This window comes from Mycteria americana, chromosome 1 (assembly GCF_035582795.1).
Source record: "Mycteria americana isolate JAX WOST 10 ecotype Jacksonville Zoo and Gardens chromosome 1, USCA_MyAme_1.0, whole genome shotgun sequence".
Classification (NCBI taxonomy): Eukaryota; Metazoa; Chordata; class Aves; order Ciconiiformes; family Ciconiidae; genus Mycteria; species Mycteria americana.
This window is the reverse complement of record NC_134365.1, coordinates 210,978,324-210,997,959: the sequence shown is the minus strand read 5'-3', so window position 1 is coordinate 210,997,959 and position 19,636 is coordinate 210,978,324. Positions and strand designations below refer to the sequence as shown.

General features: G+C 39.6%; 1 protein-coding gene across 4 annotated transcripts in view; it reads left to right on the top strand.

Moving 5' to 3' along the window:
- The first annotated feature begins 567 nt into the window (after positions 1 to 567).
- CEP295 (centrosomal protein 295) overlaps positions 568 to 19,636 on the top strand; it is a 45,449-nt gene continuing 26,380 nt past the window's right edge. For 2 of the 4 annotated variants that reach the window (XM_075491101.1, XM_075491100.1), the window contains exons 1-10: positions 568 to 695; positions 3,266 to 3,399; positions 4,775 to 4,975; positions 6,143 to 6,267; positions 7,156 to 7,249; positions 12,486 to 12,596; positions 13,816 to 13,956; positions 15,064 to 15,247; positions 17,104 to 17,295; positions 18,243 to 18,467. In XM_075491101.1, coding sequence (XP_075347216.1) covers positions 3,292 to 3,399; positions 4,775 to 4,975; positions 6,143 to 6,267; positions 7,156 to 7,249; positions 12,486 to 12,596; positions 13,816 to 13,956; positions 15,064 to 15,247; positions 17,104 to 17,295; positions 18,243 to 18,467 — 1,381 coding nt within the window. In that variant the 5' untranslated portion in view covers positions 568 to 695; positions 3,266 to 3,291. Of the gene's footprint in view, positions 696 to 985; positions 1,104 to 3,265; positions 3,400 to 4,774; positions 4,976 to 6,142; positions 6,268 to 7,155; positions 7,250 to 12,485; positions 12,597 to 13,815; positions 13,957 to 15,063; positions 15,248 to 17,103; positions 17,296 to 18,242; positions 18,468 to 19,636 lie in introns of those variants that run through there. The other 2 variants (XM_075491098.1, XM_075491099.1) reach the window with 2 other exon arrangements.

Here is a 19,636-nt window from a genome sequence, read left to right as displayed (position 1 = left end):
TCTACTCATGCAGTGCATCCAAAAAGCGTTGAACAAGAAAGCTACATAGAGGTGAAACTAGTGAGGTACAACTAGCAGTGCTGAGCTAGTTCTGCTCCTCACTATTTCTAGGTTAGCTGATACCCCTCCCACATGAGCTTTAGCACTCGGAAACCCTGACTGAGGCCTGCTGATGGAGCACCGTCAGAAAATCATAGTAATAAACCCCTTCAAATACATACTGAGATTGCCTGACTAAGCGGGGAAAACAGTAACCCCATTTAAACCAGTCCTTGGGAAGGATCTGACTGAGAACAGAGGACCTGACGGGAGAGAGGGAGTGAGCCAAACGCCTCCCTTAGCCCCAGCGCCCATTTTATATTCGCCGCCTTCGGCCTCACCGGCCAGTCACAGCTTTCCTCCGTTCCCATTGGCCACCAGAAGGCAGGGGCAGGGCTCAGCCATACTGGGAGGTGAGGAAGGGTGGCTCGGTGGCGCATGCGCACTGTTGCGAGCCTGGAACGTTGGGCGGTGTGGCGGCAAGCGGCGAGGGGGGCACTCCGCATGCGCGGAGGTGAGTCCCGCTGCGGCTCTTGGTTTCCCGCTGCGCCCGCAGTCATTGGCCGCTCGATGTGAGCGTTAGAGGTGACGCAGCAGGAGGAGGCAGCCGTTGGCGGTGGCTGGGAGGGCCCAGTTGGCGGCGGGAGAAGCGGTGGGTAGGTGTGGGCAGCCCCGCCGTGGGACCGCTCCCTTCCCTTCCTTCCCTTCCTTCCCTTCCTTCCCTTCCTTCCCTTCCTTCCCTTCCTTCCCTTCCTTCCCTTCCTTCCCTTCCATTTCGCTCACGCTTTCGCCTTCCTGCGCGGGGTTGCGGCCGCTTGGAGGCGGCGGCGTTGGGTTCTGTCCTGGGGCTGGGCAGGGCGTACTTTCCTTTCTCTTCCCTCCGCATTGTCCTCCTCAGCTTGGGCCGGTCGAGCTGGAGCGGCTGTGGCCCCTGTGGCGGCTCCCGGTGACTGATGGGGAGCGGCCCGAGCGGGCCCGGGGCCTCCTGGGCAGAGCATGCTGGCGGTGGGGCTCTCCTTGGGGGCCTGCGCGTGCTTTTGTGGCCTTCATCCTCCCCGCCTCAGGTCTGAGCTGCCCGCTTCACATCTGAGTCCCCGGCCGGCGCGCTGCGCTTGTCGTTACCTTTTAACTCCGCTGCTTCTCTTTCCGGCCTTGGAGAAGTGCTTTTTGGTAGCTGTCCTGGGCGGGATAGTGAGAGATGTTACCGTTGCTCACAAGAACCTCAGCAGTGCGGTGTTCCCGGGGAAGGCTGGCTTAGTTTTAACTGTCGTCTATTTACCGATTGCTTCGTATTGCAGCTGAATTTGTGCACATGTTGACTACTGTGCTGTGGCACTTGCGTCATCTGCTTTTGCTCTTGTCCTTTAAGTGTTAGATCTAGACTTTATATTGTTCGTTCTCTAAATTTTCCTTTCTTTGGGGGGGCAGGAAATGTATTCATTTGCTCCTTAATTTTGTGTGTTGATAAACTTCTGTTTTGTACCTCATCAGCTGAATAAGGGAAGGCTAGCAGGAACCACGATATTCTGTCCCTGTTTATCCTGTAATGAACTTGGGATTCATTGGCTTAATAACCCTGGATCAAAAGTATCTTATGCATAATTATTTTGTTTTTACACCTCACCTGCTTTCTTTAGAGTTGTTATTTTTTTTTTATTTATGATACTGAAAAGAAATCTTTCCAGGTGTAACATGTTGGTTAAATTGTTAGTGCTATGTGGATTGTTCACTAGTAATAAGCTTTTGATTTTTAGAACTAAACAGTGGCTTTTGAAAGTCTTTGTTGGTTTGTTTTGGGAGAGTATTTTCAGGGATACAAATATTTAAAGATCAAATAAAGACTGGGGGGGGCAGTTTTGGACAAGGCTGCATATCAAGCTGAAAAAGTCTTTTTTTTTTTGCTGTGCAGATGAAAATAATAATGGTGAGGGAAATGATCTGTAGAACCAGCAGATCCTGGTTCCATGGTAAAATCTACAGGGAAACATCATTTGAAATGGCTGCTTAAGAGAACTTGAATAAAAATTGTCAGTGAGCAATTTTAGTGTTCTAGTGAAATGCTTGGCATGCAGACTGTTGTCGAAGTTTCACAGTCTTCAAGGCAGAAAACCTTGGACTGCAGTCAAAAACGTTAACAAACTCAGTATCTTATATCTTATAATTGTTATGAGAATATTTCAGTACAAATCACTGTCCTGGTTTCAACTGGGACAGAGTTAATTTTCTTCCCAGTAGCTGGTCTAGTGCTGTGTTTTGGATTTAGGATGAGAATAAATGTTGATAACACACTCATGTTTGAGTTGTTGCTAAGTAGTGCTTATACTAAATCAAGGACTTTTCAGCTCCCCATGCTCTGCCAGGTGCACAAGAAGCTGGGAGGATGTACAGCCAGGATCCCCACTGACCAAAGGGCTATTCCACTGACCCCAACTGGCCAAAGGGCTATTCCATAGCATATGACATCATGCTCAGTATAGAAACTAGGGGGAGTTGGCCAGGGGGCAGCGGATAGCTGCTCAGGGACAGGCTGGGCATCGGTCAGTGGGTGGTGAGCAATTATGTAGTGCATCACTTGTTTTTGTTGTCGTGTCGTGTCGTCGTGTCCCCCGCCCCCGGCTTTGTTCCTCTCTCTCTCTCGTTGTTTTCCTTTTCATTACAATTTGTTATTCTTTTTTTCCCTCTTTTCCCCAATTATTAAACTGTTCTTATCTCAACCCATGAATTTTCTTACTTTTGCTCTTCCGATTCTCTCCCCCATCCCACCGGGGGGGGGAGGGGTGTGTGTGAGCGAGCGGCTGCATGGTGCTTAGTTTTGCTGACTGAAGCTAAACCACGACAATCACCTAAGTGACCAGCCTGCTTTACTGTGTGATGTGGTTTTCAGCAGGGTGGGTTTTTTTTTTTTTATTTTTCTTCCCAGGAGTGGAATGGTGTTTGCTATTCCCTTTGCAGATGTGCCTGTCTGGTCCACAGTGTAGAATGTGGATACTGTAATGCTGTTGCAGAGTTTGCTACATAGCGTAAGAATTCAAAAGCAGTACATTTTGTGACTGTGACACAGACAGTGCCAATGTTGTTGAGTACAGTTGGAACAGATGTGAACAGTTGTAGCTCACACTCCTAGATACCATGATAGATTTGTAAGATTATGGCAATATCTGTTTTTTATAGCTGGTTTACCTATATCATTTATGCACAATTTCTGTTTTTCATTTTGTTTTCATAGAAGTTGATTATTCAGCATTTCCAAAGATGAAGAGGAAAGTTGCAAAAGTTGGGAAATTGAGGCTTAGTCCTAATGAAGAAACCATGCTTCTGAAAGAAGAATATGAAAGAAGAAGAAAACTCAGGCTACAGCAAGTATGCCTGTGTTTTTGCATGTTGTGTATTTCATTTAAGGATGTAACAAATAATTTAGGAACATTAACTGAAAAATTTATTTCATGTAAACTAAATTTCAGGGTCATAATATTGTATATTAGGTTTGTATTTAGTTTGTGAATTATTTTCCTTTTCTTGTGTTTATTTACTACTAAGTGCATATTTTGCTTGTGATACTATCTCTGTTCGTTAGATTCACTTTGGCCTCTGTTCCAGAATCTATTCTTCTCTGCCACCTTCCTGGTATCTACCATTTTTATTTGGCCATGAACATGCAGTTCTCTCTTTCCTGCTGATGTGTCACTTGTGTAAGGATTCAAACCTCTTACAGTGTTCCAGGTGTTTTCACAGTGATAATGCAGAACAAATAAGACAACTACAGCTAATGCAGGACTTCACACCTTTCCAGTAGACAAACTGAATTGCTACAATATGTCATAGAATCACAGAATGATTTGGGTTGGAAGGGACCTTAAAGATCATCTAGTTCCAACCCCCCTGCCATGGTCAGGGACTTCCGCTAGACGAGGTTGCTCAAAGCCCCATCCAGCCTGGCCTCGAACGCTTCCAGGGATGGGGCATCCACAGCTTCTCTGGGCAACCTGTTCCAGTGCCTCACCACCCTCATAGCTCTAAATGCTTTAAGTACTGCTCCTTTTAGAATGTCTGAGTACCTTTATGTTCTTCAGAACATGTCCGTTGATCATCTCTTCTCTCTCCCATTTCTGTTCTGCTGTCCTGCTGTTAGAACACAGGGCTATTTCTCCATTTCTCTTCTTACTCTTTTCTTAGCCTTCCTCTGCTTTGTCTTACACAAGCTGTTCAGGTCTTTCACATCTTCAAAAAATATACATCTTCAAGATGTTTACTATATACTAATCTTTCACCCCTCTTGGGCTTTTTTCTTGATATGTTTTTCTCTTTAGCAAAGACAGTTTTACTGACAAAGTGGAAAACAAAAGCTTAGTAAACAGTCTTTATCAGTATAGTTGCTGATTTTCTTTAAACCATGTTGCATTGTAATAGGAGTCTTTAATAAATTAGTGTGTTGTATTTTTGGACGGAAGGATATTCCAAGCAGTTTTTGCATTTTGTTTATTTTTGCATTTTTGTTTTTGTATGTTGCTCTTTGGACTTTAACTGAAATGTTTAACTAAGATTAAATTTATTATTTTAGTATTAATTTTGGAAATAAGTAATGGCAACTCTAAAGTATTTTCTGGATAGATTGTTAATGGAATAGTAGATGAGATGGAAAGCTGAAAGGATGACAGAGTATGTTGTGGAAAGACTTGCTGAAAACAATGTTGTGCTTTTTTAAGTGGCTGACAAAACATAAATGCTATTTCTACAGGTTAGAGAGCAACAGAAGTATATTGCCTTGCAGATAAGACAGAAAGTAAAGCAGAAGAGAGAAGAACAACTACATCAGTTAGAGGAGGCACTGAGAGCTGAATGGCAGAAAGCACAGGATCAAAAGATGAAAGCCTTAGAAAAACTCTATTTATCAAGCTTAAGAGCAATTGGTGAGGGTCACCGACAAGCCAAGGAGAACGTAAGTAAAACGGCTTAATATTGTTGTCAAAGAAATTCTTGACGTTCTAGAAATACCAAGATTGCTGTTTGGTTTTTTTACATTCTTGATCTTGCAATCCTAATACCTAAAACGACGGTGTTTCAAGAATGGAAGCTTCTTAGAAATGTTTATGTACTTCTTTGCAGATACCTTTTCACAAGACCAGGATTAAATGGTCTACCAGGCCCATCTGTGAAGGCTTTTGCTGCTAACTCTTAAAGTTATTTTGTTTATGTTAGATTGTACACATATGTGATAGTGTATCTCTGTACTGGACTAAATTACACATGGTAAATAACTGTCTCCAGTACACCAGTAATATAGTAACTTTTTTTTCTCTACCATGTAACTATCTTTTCTATGGTTAAGAAAATACACTTAACTTTTTTTTTCCTTCGGTGCTCAAGTGACATGAAAAGTCTTGTTAAGGGATTCAGGGGCCTTTGCCTAGACTGCAGTCTGGTGTCACTTCTTAATTCTGCACCTGTGACCTATTTTCACTTTTAAAATTCTATAACTTGTGTAGGCTCTCTTTGAGAGATCATTGAGGTTGTTGGGTAGAAATTTTCCATAGATTTGACTCTGAACCAGGTTTATAGAATTCAGCAGTGCCACAGATTTCTTGCATGAGTTTTTCAGACTAGCTTACTTCCTGAATTAGTAGGGCTTTTTAACCCAAGTAAAATAGCATTATACTTTTCTGTATCTCAGTGTCTCTAAATCAACTTCTTTGTAAAGTCCTTTCTGATGCTAGGATGGATGAGTTTCTGGAAAACTGTGGTACCAATGACATAGGAACAGAGAACTAATCATAAAGAAATGTTTCTGTTGATACATGACTGTTGTAATTAATGACTGAAAGGTAGTGACATGCTTTCTCTGTACAGTTTAGTCAGCATTTGCTAAAATGTGTAAGTATATTTATACTAGCCTCTTTATCAAAGAGATGCAGAGAGAAGCTAAGGTTTCCACATCAATATTTGGTTACATTGGTTGAGGAATGTGGCAAATTTGCTGCTGTTGGTGGTAGAGAAGAAGAGAATAAAGAAGATGTCAGAGAAAGAAAAGTTAATTTGAAATATCACACTGATAGTATGTGAAGTGAGTAAATCCTCTATTAAGTGCTTGCAATATTTTATTGTTAAGGAACCTGACTTAGAAGCTCTGGCAAAGCAAGCAGAGGAAAGGAAACAAAGAGCAGAGAAGAGACATAGGAAAGCCCTGAAAGAACAGAAGTACCAAAAAGAAAAATTACTTCGTGAGCAAGCCCGGTATGCATAGTTATCTAGTTTTATTAAGCATAGAATGCATTTTACAGTGTCACAAGGTGAAAGGCAAAAACCTTGATGCTTCTTGCTTGGAGCTTTTTTAATCTTGAAATTTTATGAGTTAGAGAATTAATGCTTCTGGACAAAGGTTGTGGATTTTGATAAGAACTGTAGTTTTAAAACTAAGTCAAAATGTCAAAAACCAAATGTCAAGTATACGAGCTGGCCTTACAGACTCTCAAGGAGTGGGGGCCTTTCATCTGTATATCGCTATTTTCAGTCTAGATTTTTGGCTGACAGCTATTCAGTGACACATGAAATGAAATGTTCTCAGGCCAGTTCCTGATAGAGAGTTACCCACTTGAAAAAAGGACCTATTGCATTTGTCATCATCTTCCTTCTTAGCAGTTTTGGGGTTTTTTTAAGCAGATTGGACCAAACTTGAGCTGGCATGAAAAATGAGCTGTGTACTCTTGGGAATAGTTGTGCTTGAGTAGAGCTGAGACCTATTGATTAAATACTTAGTTTTGTCCACGCTTGAGCAATGAAAATATGTTCAAGTGATGTGCCTTCTGAAAACTTAAGTGAAAAGCAGGGATTTTGCTTTGTTCTTTAGAAGCTTGTGTGTATTAACATTTTTGCATTACTTCAATAAATTAATTTTCCAGTGCTGCCTTCCAGCATAAGTTCTGTTGACTTTTCAGTGTGCTTGCCCATCCCTATCTCGCAAGCATTCGATTCAGGTATACCTGAATCTGTTTATTTTTAGGTTTGTCTTTTATTTTGCACAGTGCTGTCATTGTTGCTTGAATAATTTTCCTTCTGTCTTCTCTTCTGTGGGGTTTTTTTGTGTGCGTGATTTGTTTGTTTGTTTTTGTTTTTTCCCCCAAGACGAATAAATGCACGTAAACATGCTCTGGAAGTGGAAAGACAAAGAGCAGCCAAAGTTGCAAGCCTGCCACCTCCTCCGCCACGTCCTCTTGAGGTATGTATCCATGATGCAATAGTGATCACAATTTCAGGGTACCATATAATGTAATGATTTATTTATTGGTCTGACTCCTCACAGCAGGATATCCAAAATTGCCATTTGCATACTATAAGGAGAGTGGTTCAGCAAAAATCAAGAAAATTAATGAATTATGTATTAGCAGACTTCTTACTACTAAACTTTGGTATTTTTTTATTTCTGATCTCTTGTTATGTGTGGATTTTATTTCTTGTCGTCTGAGATCTTATTTTTGTGGTTAATGTGTCTTTTTAAACTTCATAATGATCTCATTTTCATTTAATAGCCACAGTGGTATTAAACTCTGCAATTATCTTTCTCAGCATGTACACACTACCTCAGCCTTCTGTCATAATGATGCAGTAGTAGCATTTTGTTTAGTTCTGTAATAAAGATAGTTCTACTATTTTAGCTGTGGGTTTTTTTGTTGTTTTTTTTCTTCCAATTTCCTTGTTTCTTGTAGGGAATACTAAATATAGGGTAAGCTGTTTAATTTTGATAGGAAACCAGTACCTAAGGCTATTGGGGAGGAAAGTACATAAAAAACATATTTTTAATTCTGTGCTGTACCCTTTTCAGGGGCAACTTTATAACTCCTTCGTGCTGCTTTGATTTCAGAGAGATTCTGCATAGGCATAGAAGTTACTGTAGGATTGCAGATCTGAACTGCAGGAAGAACATTATGTGCATTTTACTTTGGAGTTAACTTTTAGTAAATTTAATTTAATGGAACTTCATTAATGCAGAGTTTAAGTTGCCTTATGTGGTGTTGTGCCCTGTCAGACCATCAGGTTCAGGGATATTCAGACCACTGACAAGAAAAGAGAGGATTAAAGTATACTAGTCCCTCTCAGAGCCAGTGAAGTTACCAATGCTTTTCCTAGCTACCTCCAGCACTTTATGTATAGGCTAGTGTGTTGGATGATAGGGGTTTGGTACTGATGTATCTGGAAAAACCGAGTAAGGTTCAATCCTCACAGTTTTCAGAATGATTAGAAGGAGTGCCTATATCCTTTCATTTGTATCCCTTAGTGCATGCTTCTCTGTCGGTCTCCTTGCTGGCTGCCCAAGGATTTTCTTATTGTGGAAGCTGGATGTGAGTGAGGATTAAAGCAAATGTTGCAAGGGAGTGGTAGAGTTTGGGGTTATTTCTGGTGAAGTATATGCAATATTGAAATTTAGAACAGATGGAAGAAGGTCCTGTATGGTACAGTTCAGGTAAATTCAAGCACTCTTTTTATGCTGCTGTTCTCTACATTGTTCCACATGACATGTTGCTGGTGTATCTGCTGTAGAGCCGATACTGAAGGCTGTATCAGTTAAAAATTTGACTCTTCATTTCCTGGTTTTCAGATGCTTGTGTTGCTCAATTTGGCATTGTTGGAAAAGCACGAGACGCTGCAGCATTGCTTTCTAGTAACTTTTGTAGTGCAGGATGTGTTTTATGTTAAACACATCCTTAAAGCTTTCTATTAAAAAAAAAAACAAACAAAGTTTCTAATTGGTGACTGAAAGTCAGCTGCAGTCAACATGCATATTTGTAGGTGATATAACAGCTAAAAAGACACAGTACTATATAATACTTTTCATCTAACAACCTCAGTAATGCATCTGTCTTCCTGTTTTACAAATGCAGAATTTCCTTCTTATTCTGTAGTCTTTTTTTCACTGGGACAGGCAAGAAGATTTTGTTCAGGTTTCCCCAGGTTCTGGTATAATTGCATTTGCGATTGTGTTGGATGACAGGTCTGGGTCAGTATCCTGTTTAGGTATTGCAGAATCATAATTTCCTTTCCTTAAATTCTACAATTTAATGCATTTCCACCCATGAACAAATGTCCTTTACTCACCTTTTCAGCAAACATGATTCTTGCTGGTTTTAGCAGAGTTTGCATATATCTGGATTTTCTACAATACAAGGGTTTCGTTTCTTTTAAGAAGTTCTTGTTCTGATAATGGCAGATTGAATCAAGAATTCTGCAGACATGGTGGATTTTTGTTCAGGAAAGGGATTGCATTGTTTAAATATAGCGCAGCGTGTCAATTTGATCCATGTAAAGATTAGCTGACTATGAGCCTTTTTGCTAGTTTTCATATCTGTATGGATTTCAATCCTTTTGTTATAGGCCCACATTGCTGGGAGGGCACAGGGTGAAGAATAAAGTTATTTTCTTGGAAGAGTAACTGGGTGCCGTGTATTGCATGGGGTAAATGTGAAGTAATGGAAAGATCGGAGATGATTAGAGCTGTGGCTTATTCCTAGTTCTGTATAGAGGGAGAAAACAAAAGATGTTAACTGTCAGTTTCGGGGGGAGAGGGGGGAAATCTGGGGCTTTGTCTTGCAAATGCATTACTCAAAAGGCACTGAATTTGAATTGCTTAACTTTAAATCCTGTGAATTATAGCAAATTACACGGTCATCTGCATAAGCATCCTTATTTTCTTGAATCAATTTACATAAAGAGCTTATTAAACATAACTATAATCATAATCTGATGCTCTGTTGCAATAACAATTGAATAGAATTTCATAAAATGGAGCTAGGGCAGTGTTGTTCATTGCAGGATTACTTAGAATACAAGAAACATTTTCTGAAGGTACTCCTATTATTGTTACTTTACCCAGTTACAAAAGAAGTGTTTTACTATAGATATATTGTCATAATCAAGTTTAATTCTCAGAGGATAGCTTTGAGGAATTGAGGCCTTATTTAGTTAGACCAACTGTTAAGTTACTTAATTGAAGTTAAACTGCAACCACCATTTTATTGACAAGTGTCACAGTTCTTGTGAACTTAATTTTTTTTTTTTTACATAATCTGTAAGCTTTGTATGTAACACAAATACAACCTAAAAATGTTACTATACTCTTCTTGAATATTCATAACATTTGTAGAGTTTTTTTTTTTGTTTTTTTTTTTTTTTATTTCATGATACATTGCTGCTCCAGTTTTGCCAGATTTTAGTATAGAATAATTTACTTTTTTAAGGAAAAATCAAAAGCAGGGGGGAATTACAAACCTCTTGATGGAAGTACGGACAGATTCTTAACTGCAGTGGTTCCACCATGAGGTGCAATAGTATTACAAGTATTATTTTTTTCAACCTAAATTGCTTTTGACATTAATTGGAAAATTGCAGCCTCCAACATAATGCTCACATCTTCACAGCTTTTGAATAAAATTCTGGAGATTTAATTGATTAGATGTAGTTATTAATTAGTGATTTGTTAGTTTTACATTCTTTTAAATAATTTGGAAGACTGAGGTTTAATTATACATTCTGAAAGTAACACAGTATAGGTCAAGCAGTTGGTGCTCTGACTAATGAGGTTTAGGCATGGGACTTGTCTGTTTTCAGAGCTATGATCAGTATCTGTAAGTGTTTTCGGTTAATGTTGATCTGTTACAATTACTGTTATTTATTAAGAAAGTTAGCAATTTTTAAACAGCATTATCATGTACAAATAAAAGTGAAATTCTTGATGGCATGCTTTTATTTGTACATCTCTTTTTTTTTTTTTTTTTTTTTTTTTTCCTTCTCTTCTTCCTAGAATAACATGCTGTTGTGGTTTAACCCCAGCTGGCAACTAAGTACCACACAGCCACAGCTTGCTCACCCTCCCCCTCCCCCTGCCCCAACCCCCCTGCCCCGCCCTGCCCCGGTGGGATGGGGGAGAGAATTGGAAGAATAAAAGTGAGAACTCATGGGTTGAGATAAAGACAGTTTAATAGGACAGCAAAGGAAGACAAAATAGTAATAATAATGATGATAAAAGAATGTACAAATCAAGTGATGCACAATGTAATTGCTCACCACCCACTGACTGATGCCCAGCCAGTCCCGGAGCAGCAATCGCTGCCCCGTGGCCACGTCCCCCCAGTTTCTATGCTGAGCATGATGTCATATGGTATGGAATAGCCCTTGGGCCAGTTGGGGTCAGCTGTCCTGGCTGTGCCCCCTCCCAGCTTCTTGTGCACCTGGCAGAGCATGGGAAGCTGAAAAGTCCTTGACTAGTATAAGCACTACTTGGCCACAACTAAAGCATCAGTGTGTTATCAACATTATTCTCATCCTAAATCCAAACCACAGCACTATACTAGCTACTGGGAAGAAAATTAACTCTATCCCAGCCGAAACCAGGACACATGCGTTTGCTTAAGAACTATAAAATAAGTTACTGAAGTTCTGTTGGTAAGGCTAAAATTAGTTGCTTATCATGGGATTTTAATTTAAAGACTTCAGTTTCTACAGTCTTTATAAAATAGCAAGAGATAATCAATACTGAAATTTTGTATGCCTTACCTTGCATAGAGATAAGTTTAAGATATTCTTGAGACTTAATGCTGCTCTTTGTGTATGTGCGTTTGTTTACGGTCAACCACTCGGGCTATGAAACTTGATGTTTTAGTTAATGTGGATAAGAATCCTTTTTTAGGAGAAAGTCTAGGGAGGAGGAAGCTGAGAGAAAATGAATGGAGGAGATGTTAGAAGTACAAAGGCAGGTCCTGCAGAATACTGGGTTACCTAACATCGCTATCTCACTACTGAGAACATCAGGCTGAGTCAAAGAAGAGGGAGGGTCTGGTTGCTCAGTGTTCAAACTCTTTCGGACAAGGGTTGAAATGAGGTAGTGTACCCAAAACTTTTAAAAGAAAAAAAAATACTTTGTATTATATGAATAGACATTTTTCAGCGAAGTTATGGAAAATGCTCTTTTTCTGGTCAACTAAAAAATCGGAGATAATGGGTTCTGAGTTTCATAAAGAAAGTCTGTACTTGAGAAGTGTTATTTTGCTGTTAGGTATAATTATATTGTGGATCTGTGGTTGCCCTGCTTTGAGGTGAGTGTGACAGCTGTTGTAAGTGGGATTTGTATTAGTACATTAAACTCAAGTGCTTTTAAATTAAGGTAATGCTTTTGAAAAGGTAGAGCTCTCTGATGAATGTCAGTTTGTGTGGAGGAGTCTGCCTTAAGCTGTTAGGTGCTCTCAGTTGTTAAGCCTTCTAGATCTGCCTTGTGCTGATGTGATTTATTAATTTAAAAATGTATGTAAAATTTTAAACAACAATATTTTTAGGAGAGAATTTGGGGGGGGGGGGTGGCTTTCTTCTAATACTAATTTAAGTGTACAGATCACTTGTGTTCTGTTTAGTTGATTTGCTAGAGATACTGTTCTCTGATACAGCTTTACTTGTACTTTTCTTCCTAGAATTTTGAAGTGAAAAAGACTGCAGTGAAGCCCTATAGTGCTAACAACTTTTCAGTGACACGTTATCATATTTCCGAACCTTATGTGGACAGAGAAGTGGATGGAGAGCAGGTGATTAACTCCAAGTGTTTGTGATACACGCTTCCAAATATCTATATTGCATAGTGTCTGGATATCACCAATTAAGTTTTCTAGAACTTGTTTAAAAATGTGAACTTATATAAAGCAGCCATTACACAACTTACTAATCGGAATCTTAGATGGGGAAACTTGTAAAGCCTGTTATGTGCTCAGTCACTTGTGAGATCACACCTGACAGTCTCATGTGAACAGACCTCTGTAAGGAGGTGAGTTCACAAGACTGGCATAACGTTAAGACACCCAATTCTTCTGCTTTGTGGCTTATGCTAAATTAATAATTGCAGTTGCCCTGCTTGTTTCTCTTCCCCTCTTTTTAGCTATGTACTCCCAGTCTTTACCTCTTATTTGTGTTCATCTGTTCATGCAGTCAGCGGTTTCAGCTTGCCAAAATGGCAGAAGTCTAATTTGGGAAAAAGAACGATGAATAGATTTTTGCCAAATGGGAAAGTTTACTCAAGTTTACAGTACACTCATACACTCAGGCAAAGGCCAAAGTCAGATCAGAAGAAGGGGAGGACCTGAAAAAGTGAGAGATGGAGCAAGAGCTTAGCTTTTATTTTATTTTTGAATTAAGGTAATGCTATTGAAAGGTGAACCAAACAACAGTTTGGTTTATTGATGATGTGGGACCACAATCTAAGTTCCTGTTCTGGATCAGCCTCTTTTAGACTAGAAAAGCACTCTCAATAAATTTGGTTTTGTGAGTATTTTCTCCAGTACATTCATGAAGTCTTCATTCATCAAGTTTTAGGTTTTCTTAACAATCGAAGGACTAGGCCTAAACAATAAGAGGAGATACTGTAGTTTTCTCAGCTTTGTCATGGAAAATTCCAAAATGTTAATCATTGTAGCCTTGCTTATGTGCAATGATTTATTTTTGTACTTAAGTATTTTTTAATTTTCATGTGTTAGTAATATTTTCCTTATTTAAAAATTGCAGATTGTTTCTGGTTTCCCAAATGAGAATGAAAATGCTTCTGGATTCATTCCCCCCCCCCCCGCCCCCCCTTGTTTAAAACAAAACCATGAGGATCTTGCAACCAAGAATTATAAACCTTCAAGGGTGTTCATATGGCATTGTATGTCTTTTTTTTAAAGTGCTTTTGCTGCAGAATTATTTATTTATTGTTACATATGCTTTAAACTACCACAAAGAACTTCAGGGACTAAACTATTGATTGACTGCCAGCCAGATGCTCGGTTAGCTGCTGAAGAAGAGGAGAAACGTTTGGAGGAACTACACAGAGAGGCAGAGAGGGAGAGAAGAGAGCAGCTTGAAAAGGCACATCTCAGGGGAAGTCATGCCTTGAAGAAGGTCCATTTGGCTCAGGTAGGCAAAGTAGTTGTGCCTGTTTTTCATGTCAAATGACCAGTTTTAAGTAAGTTGTAGGTAGGTGATTAGTAAACGAATTATAGTTACAGGAGGAAAATTGATGGACTAAAAGGAGTTTTCACAATGTGTTTAGAAAACATCAAACTCTGTTTGCTTATTTTGGCTATCTGGAAGGAGGGAGAATGAAAGAACATGCTTTACTTTTTGTTACCTTAATGTTTGATCAGCTGTTAACCAATTGGAAATAGTCAAGCTAAACTTTTTTAATAGGTTATGAGCTCTACTTTTCAGCATCAGCTTTAGTTGGGGTTGATTATTCTGTACTTCAGGGGAAAAATTAGTTTATTATTAAGAAGGCAACAGTTTATTTTTTAAGTAAAAACTTTGAAAAGTTTTACAAAAAAGACTGGAGTTCTGTTAGTGTATAAGTCTGGAAATAATGAAATTCTTTCCTTTAAGAAGTAAAAACTGAACTATTGAGAAAGGTCTTTGTACCCAGAAGTATGCTCTGAAATCTGTTTTATTGTCTGTTACCTTCAGAAGTATTTTTGGAGGCTAGAAATAGCAAAAGCTTCTTGTTTTTTAGTTGAGATACGATTGGCCTTGAATAAGTAACCTAACTAAAATGGGGAACTGTGGAAATATTACTGATGCTCCTTAAGGAAAAACCCCAACCAAACGTCAAATAAAGCTTTTTTTAAATAGCTTTTGTATATAATTGTAATGTGTCAAGAGTATTTAGTTCACATCTTATACTTCAGCAATTGCTACTTTTTATACTAACAAAAGTAACTTGCCAAAGGAAGTACTCATTTACCTTAAAACAGAAGATTTAATTCTGTTGAGGAAAGCTGGCCTACAGGTGTACAGTCCAATCTTTTATTTAACATTAGATCTAGGTAGTATTGATGACTCTTGCGTTTAAGGGTCAGATACAGCCTTCTACTGAGGAAGCACCTTCTCCCTAGAATAAAATTAAGTTTAAACATTAAGGATTAAACAAACTTCATGGTAACAAAATGGAAGTATTTTATCAGTCCTGACATATATAGTGTTGACATTCAGATGGCTATGTTTATGTTATTCCTTCTTTTATCCTTGAAGGACAGGGAAAGGCTACTGAAAGAACTAGAACAAATGCAGAATATGGATCGGATGCGCAGAAGACAGATTGTAGCGCAGATGCCACCTCAACTTTTTGTGCCTGCATACAAACGCATGGAAATAAAAGAAGAATGGCAGAGAGAATTGGAGTTTGCATTTGAAGATATGTACAGTGAAGACAGGAGTAAGTAATTTGTTGGAGGTTGCTGAATCTGGTAGCCCCATAGAGGAGAGGCTGCTGCAGCAGCTGCCTGTTCCCAGGTCCAGCTGGTAGCAAGGCTCTGTGTATTTACAGTAGGCACACTCATGAACCAGGCTTTCAGTACACATACACACAGCTGGTCACACAGGTCAACACAGAAAACACAGCACTCGCATTAAACACAAACAGCACAAATGGCCTCATCCTGTTCATTGCTCTGGCTGATCAGGATGAAGGCCTGTTAGTAGGATATACGTCTGTATATACGGTACGGATCCCTCCAGCAGTTGATCTTAGACACTCAGTCTACCCAGTAGCTGTCCCCTGTATCCCAGGTCTCCACCCATCACACTGGGTTCCCCCAGTAACAGGTCTTAGACACCCAATCTACCCAGTAATTCATCCTGGACCCTGTAGCCTTCCAGCTACCTTGCGTGTCCACATATGCACTGGTATGCTCAAATACGTGCTATGGATCCCTCAGTAAGTGGCTTTAGACATTGACTCTACCTAGCAGCTGGCCCTCGATCCTTAGTCTCCCCAGTTGCTGGCTCCTGGGTATGTGAACCTCCAAGGTCTGCTGCTCCACTCCAGTTGTTGCTACACAGACCCAGTTGGGTATGTGAACGTACCCACAGACATGCACACGCTATGGAGATCCCTGCAGTACCCGACCTTAAATACTCAAGTCTACCCAGTAGCTGACACTGGATCCTCTTGTCTCCAAGTGTCTGAGACACGTGCACGTGTGCTGGCAGGTTTCTTAGCTGACCCTGAGACCCGATGGTCTCCCCTGTAGCTGGCTGGCTTGAATGCTTGGTTCTCCTGATCCCTCCACTAGCCAAGTCACAGATCCCCTGGCCTCTCCAGTATCCAGCCCCATCTTACAGCTGATTGATACCTAACTCCGAAGCCTCTTATCATTCTTGCTGGCTAGTCTGGCTTGTGATTTGCTAGCTACTGCATGCTGATACTCATACCCACATAACGCGCACTCATTCTGGTCTCTGCAGTTGTTGGCAGTGCTCTGGACATAGGTGCCCCTGTGACTTTTGGTCCCCACTCCAGTTGCTGGCCCTTATATATCCATACGCACACGCATACAAAATAGAGGGTTCCTCACTCAGGAAAACAGCTAGAAATGGAATTCAGTGAGAAGACAGGACAGACTGTCAGGTACAGTGCATAGCCAGACAAGTGTGCTGACTAGCCCCTTTTATCCCCTTATTCTTACACTTCCTCACACTTGTTCCTCCCCAGACTAACTTGATCCTTTCCCTGCCTTTTGGTTCCTCCCCTAAGTATCTACAGTAAGAGTACAATCCCAAGATGGCCTTCCCATGTGTCCCACACCCCTTGTAGGCAGTGACACCCTCAGTCAGTGAGGTGATCCTGGGAGAAGTTCTGTTGACTCGTCTTCTAGGATTTCACACCTGGACCATGTGATCAGTCACACTCCTCTGACAGCCCTGTGAGCAGCCAGGTCAGGGGGTGCCTTTTCCCTGATTAAGTTATTGGGATCCTCCTGCATGTAACTGTTCCTGTGTGCTGCTTTTTGTGTAAATAGAAGCCTTTTATCACATAAACTTGTATTTTGAAATCGACATAGCATATTCTAGTGGAAAACCTTGTAGAGTTTCTGAATTAATAGATGGCTAATGATCTAAACAATTTTTAATTTTCTATTTTGGAAAAAAAAATAGTTGGATTAAATCTGTTGTGAGACAAGCTACTGATACTGGAACTTCTTAGGGATGTGTATCGTGAGTGTAGTCTTGCAGCGTTGTTTGCTTTTTATTCCAATTGGTCATTTTATGTGGTTGTGTTCTTTTAATTAGAAATGAAAGGAGACCTGATTCTGCAGTTTGAGCCACAACCTTTGCCAGGCCCTTCTGATAGATCTAAAGATAATGATCTTGATATCTCTTTGGAGCAAGAATTGGCTTGTGACACTCAACCAGAATCTGCTTGTGATACTCGACAAGAATCGGGACAGATGATAGAAGAGGAGGTTCCCAGTGAATCAGAAAGTAAAGCTTTTAAACTTTACGTTTAACTTAAACTTTTTGGTTTTATAGTAGAAGAGAAGAGATATAGTTTAATATACCAAATAAATTAACTTTAGCATTAACTGAAATGTCTTAAGTACTAAAATTCCTTAATGCCTGTGAAGTATTTCAGTATCAAGTGGTTTATGATGTTTATCGTGGATGATAATACTGTAATGATCATGAATTTAAAAATGAAAATGTGACTTCTTTTTCTAATGTACTTCAGTTCATTAGTATACTGGAATAATTTTTAATTGTTGTAAGAACTACATTGTTAGTAGCCATAACAATTCCTGTATAATTAGTGTAAATTATGGCATGATACTCATATGTGAACTTAAATTTTGTATTTTGAAATATTTCAAAGTTACAGCTTGACTTTGTATGGAAGTCTACTTATTGTACGTCCTTTATGTTCAGGTTTGTGATTGAGTTGCTGCATGTTGTGAGTAGGCTGCAGCAGTTGCATGTGCATGTGTACTCTTCGCTTGTGGCATGTACAGGATAATGTGATGTGAACAGGAAGTGTGTTAGTGAACTTTGCTGCCTCGCCAAGCATTTCTTACACATTCCGTTGCTGGCGCAATCAGTTTTTTGGTCTGTGATGCATTGTGTTGCTAGTGCTAATACAAAGCAGGTAGGTGTGGGGATAGTACTACTTATTTCTGCAACAGTACAGTCTAGGAGTAGTCTGACTGTGAAACACTACAACTAGCTTAGCCCTCCTTTTATAGCATGCAGAGACAAATTACTGCTTCTCTCTTGCAGGTAAGAGAAAATATTGTTAAGCTTTTAAAACTTAGTAATATACCTGAGCTATTTGTCCAACTGTGTAAGCAATTAAAAACAAAAAAGAGGATTTTTTTGTTTTTATGATGTGAAGATACTCATTACCCCAAACTCTTAACAGTACGTATTCTTTATAGATCATGAAGAAGCAAAAACTCACCAATCTCAGTCAAAACTTGCCTTAAAGAAATTGCTGAACAAGATTCGAAGCCAAAAAGAGGTGTGGACATCAAAAAGTGAGAAGGAGATTCAAAGTGAAATTGAGACTATTGAATCGGGGACAATTACCAGTGAAGAGAGACAATTGTGTGATTTAGAACTTAACTATGAGCCACCAAAAAATACAGTATGTGAAGCCAAAGGTATGTAATACATACTTGCACCAAAATTTGTTGTGTAGGAGCAAAAAGAATTGTAAGGGTGGACTGTAACAAAACTGTTTAATGAATTTTCAGTGGTGGTGGTTTGTTATGTTGCCAGAAAGTACAATTCTCCTATCTTTGCCCACAGTGCATTGTGGATTTGTTGAAACCACAAATAGGAGAGGGTTTTGCTCTTATGGCCAACTTGCCCACTAAGATCTCGTGGAGGAAAGATGTCCAAAATACCTTTGTATCTTTTAAATCTCACCCAGATTGTTGTCACACTTGGTGTTGCCATGCTTTAATAGGTGTTTGCCTCCAGGAGTAGAATTCTCAGTGCAAAACTGCGCACTGAAGTTCTGTTGAACTGGAAAAGCCAGGTGCTTCAGAGATTCACAGCTAGAAATGCACAAGACAAGCATGACCTGATGTGTCTGAAATAATTTTGTGGGGTTTTTTTCTGCTTCTAGGCACCATTCTGAAAAGCCTCTTTGTAAAACTGAAATTTAGAGTGATTAGATGTTCCATTTCGCTTAGTAGCCAAATCATTTTGGGGTTACTTCCCATTTCTATCCTTTGTGCTGTTTGGTTATGCTAGTGCTGAAGGTGGTGAACGTGTATGCTAAGTGGGATTTCTGAAGTCTATTAAAGTGATTAAATTGTGGCGTGGTTTTTTGTTTTGTTTTGTTTCGTTTTTTTTGCTTTCATAGGGTGCTTGGTTTTTTTAAATAAGATTAAGTGATATAGTTCAATCATGTACATGGATACACCAGCATAATGCCTGGGGACTGGAGAGTGCAGCATGAGTGAAAACACGCTTCTAGGGAAAATGTGTTGCTATTTGAAGCTGATAGGACAGGATGAAGGCTTGCTTTTTATGCAATAGCCAAATGTTAGATCATTTGCCCAGGGAGTGCCAGTTTTATACCTTCTTTGTTCTGAGAGGTTAATGTGTGGCGCTTTATTCCTCAGGATGATGTTGCTACTAGGCTACCAAGTAATCTGGGTAGAAGCAATCTTCAGTCCTGTTGGACCTGAGCCATTACTGTATATGCAAGAAAGACACATGATAAAGGGCCATTAAAGGTTTAAATAATACAGAAACCTGATTTTCCAGCTTACAGAGACAAGCAGAGTAGTGGGATGAGATGGTAATCTTTTCAAGAGCA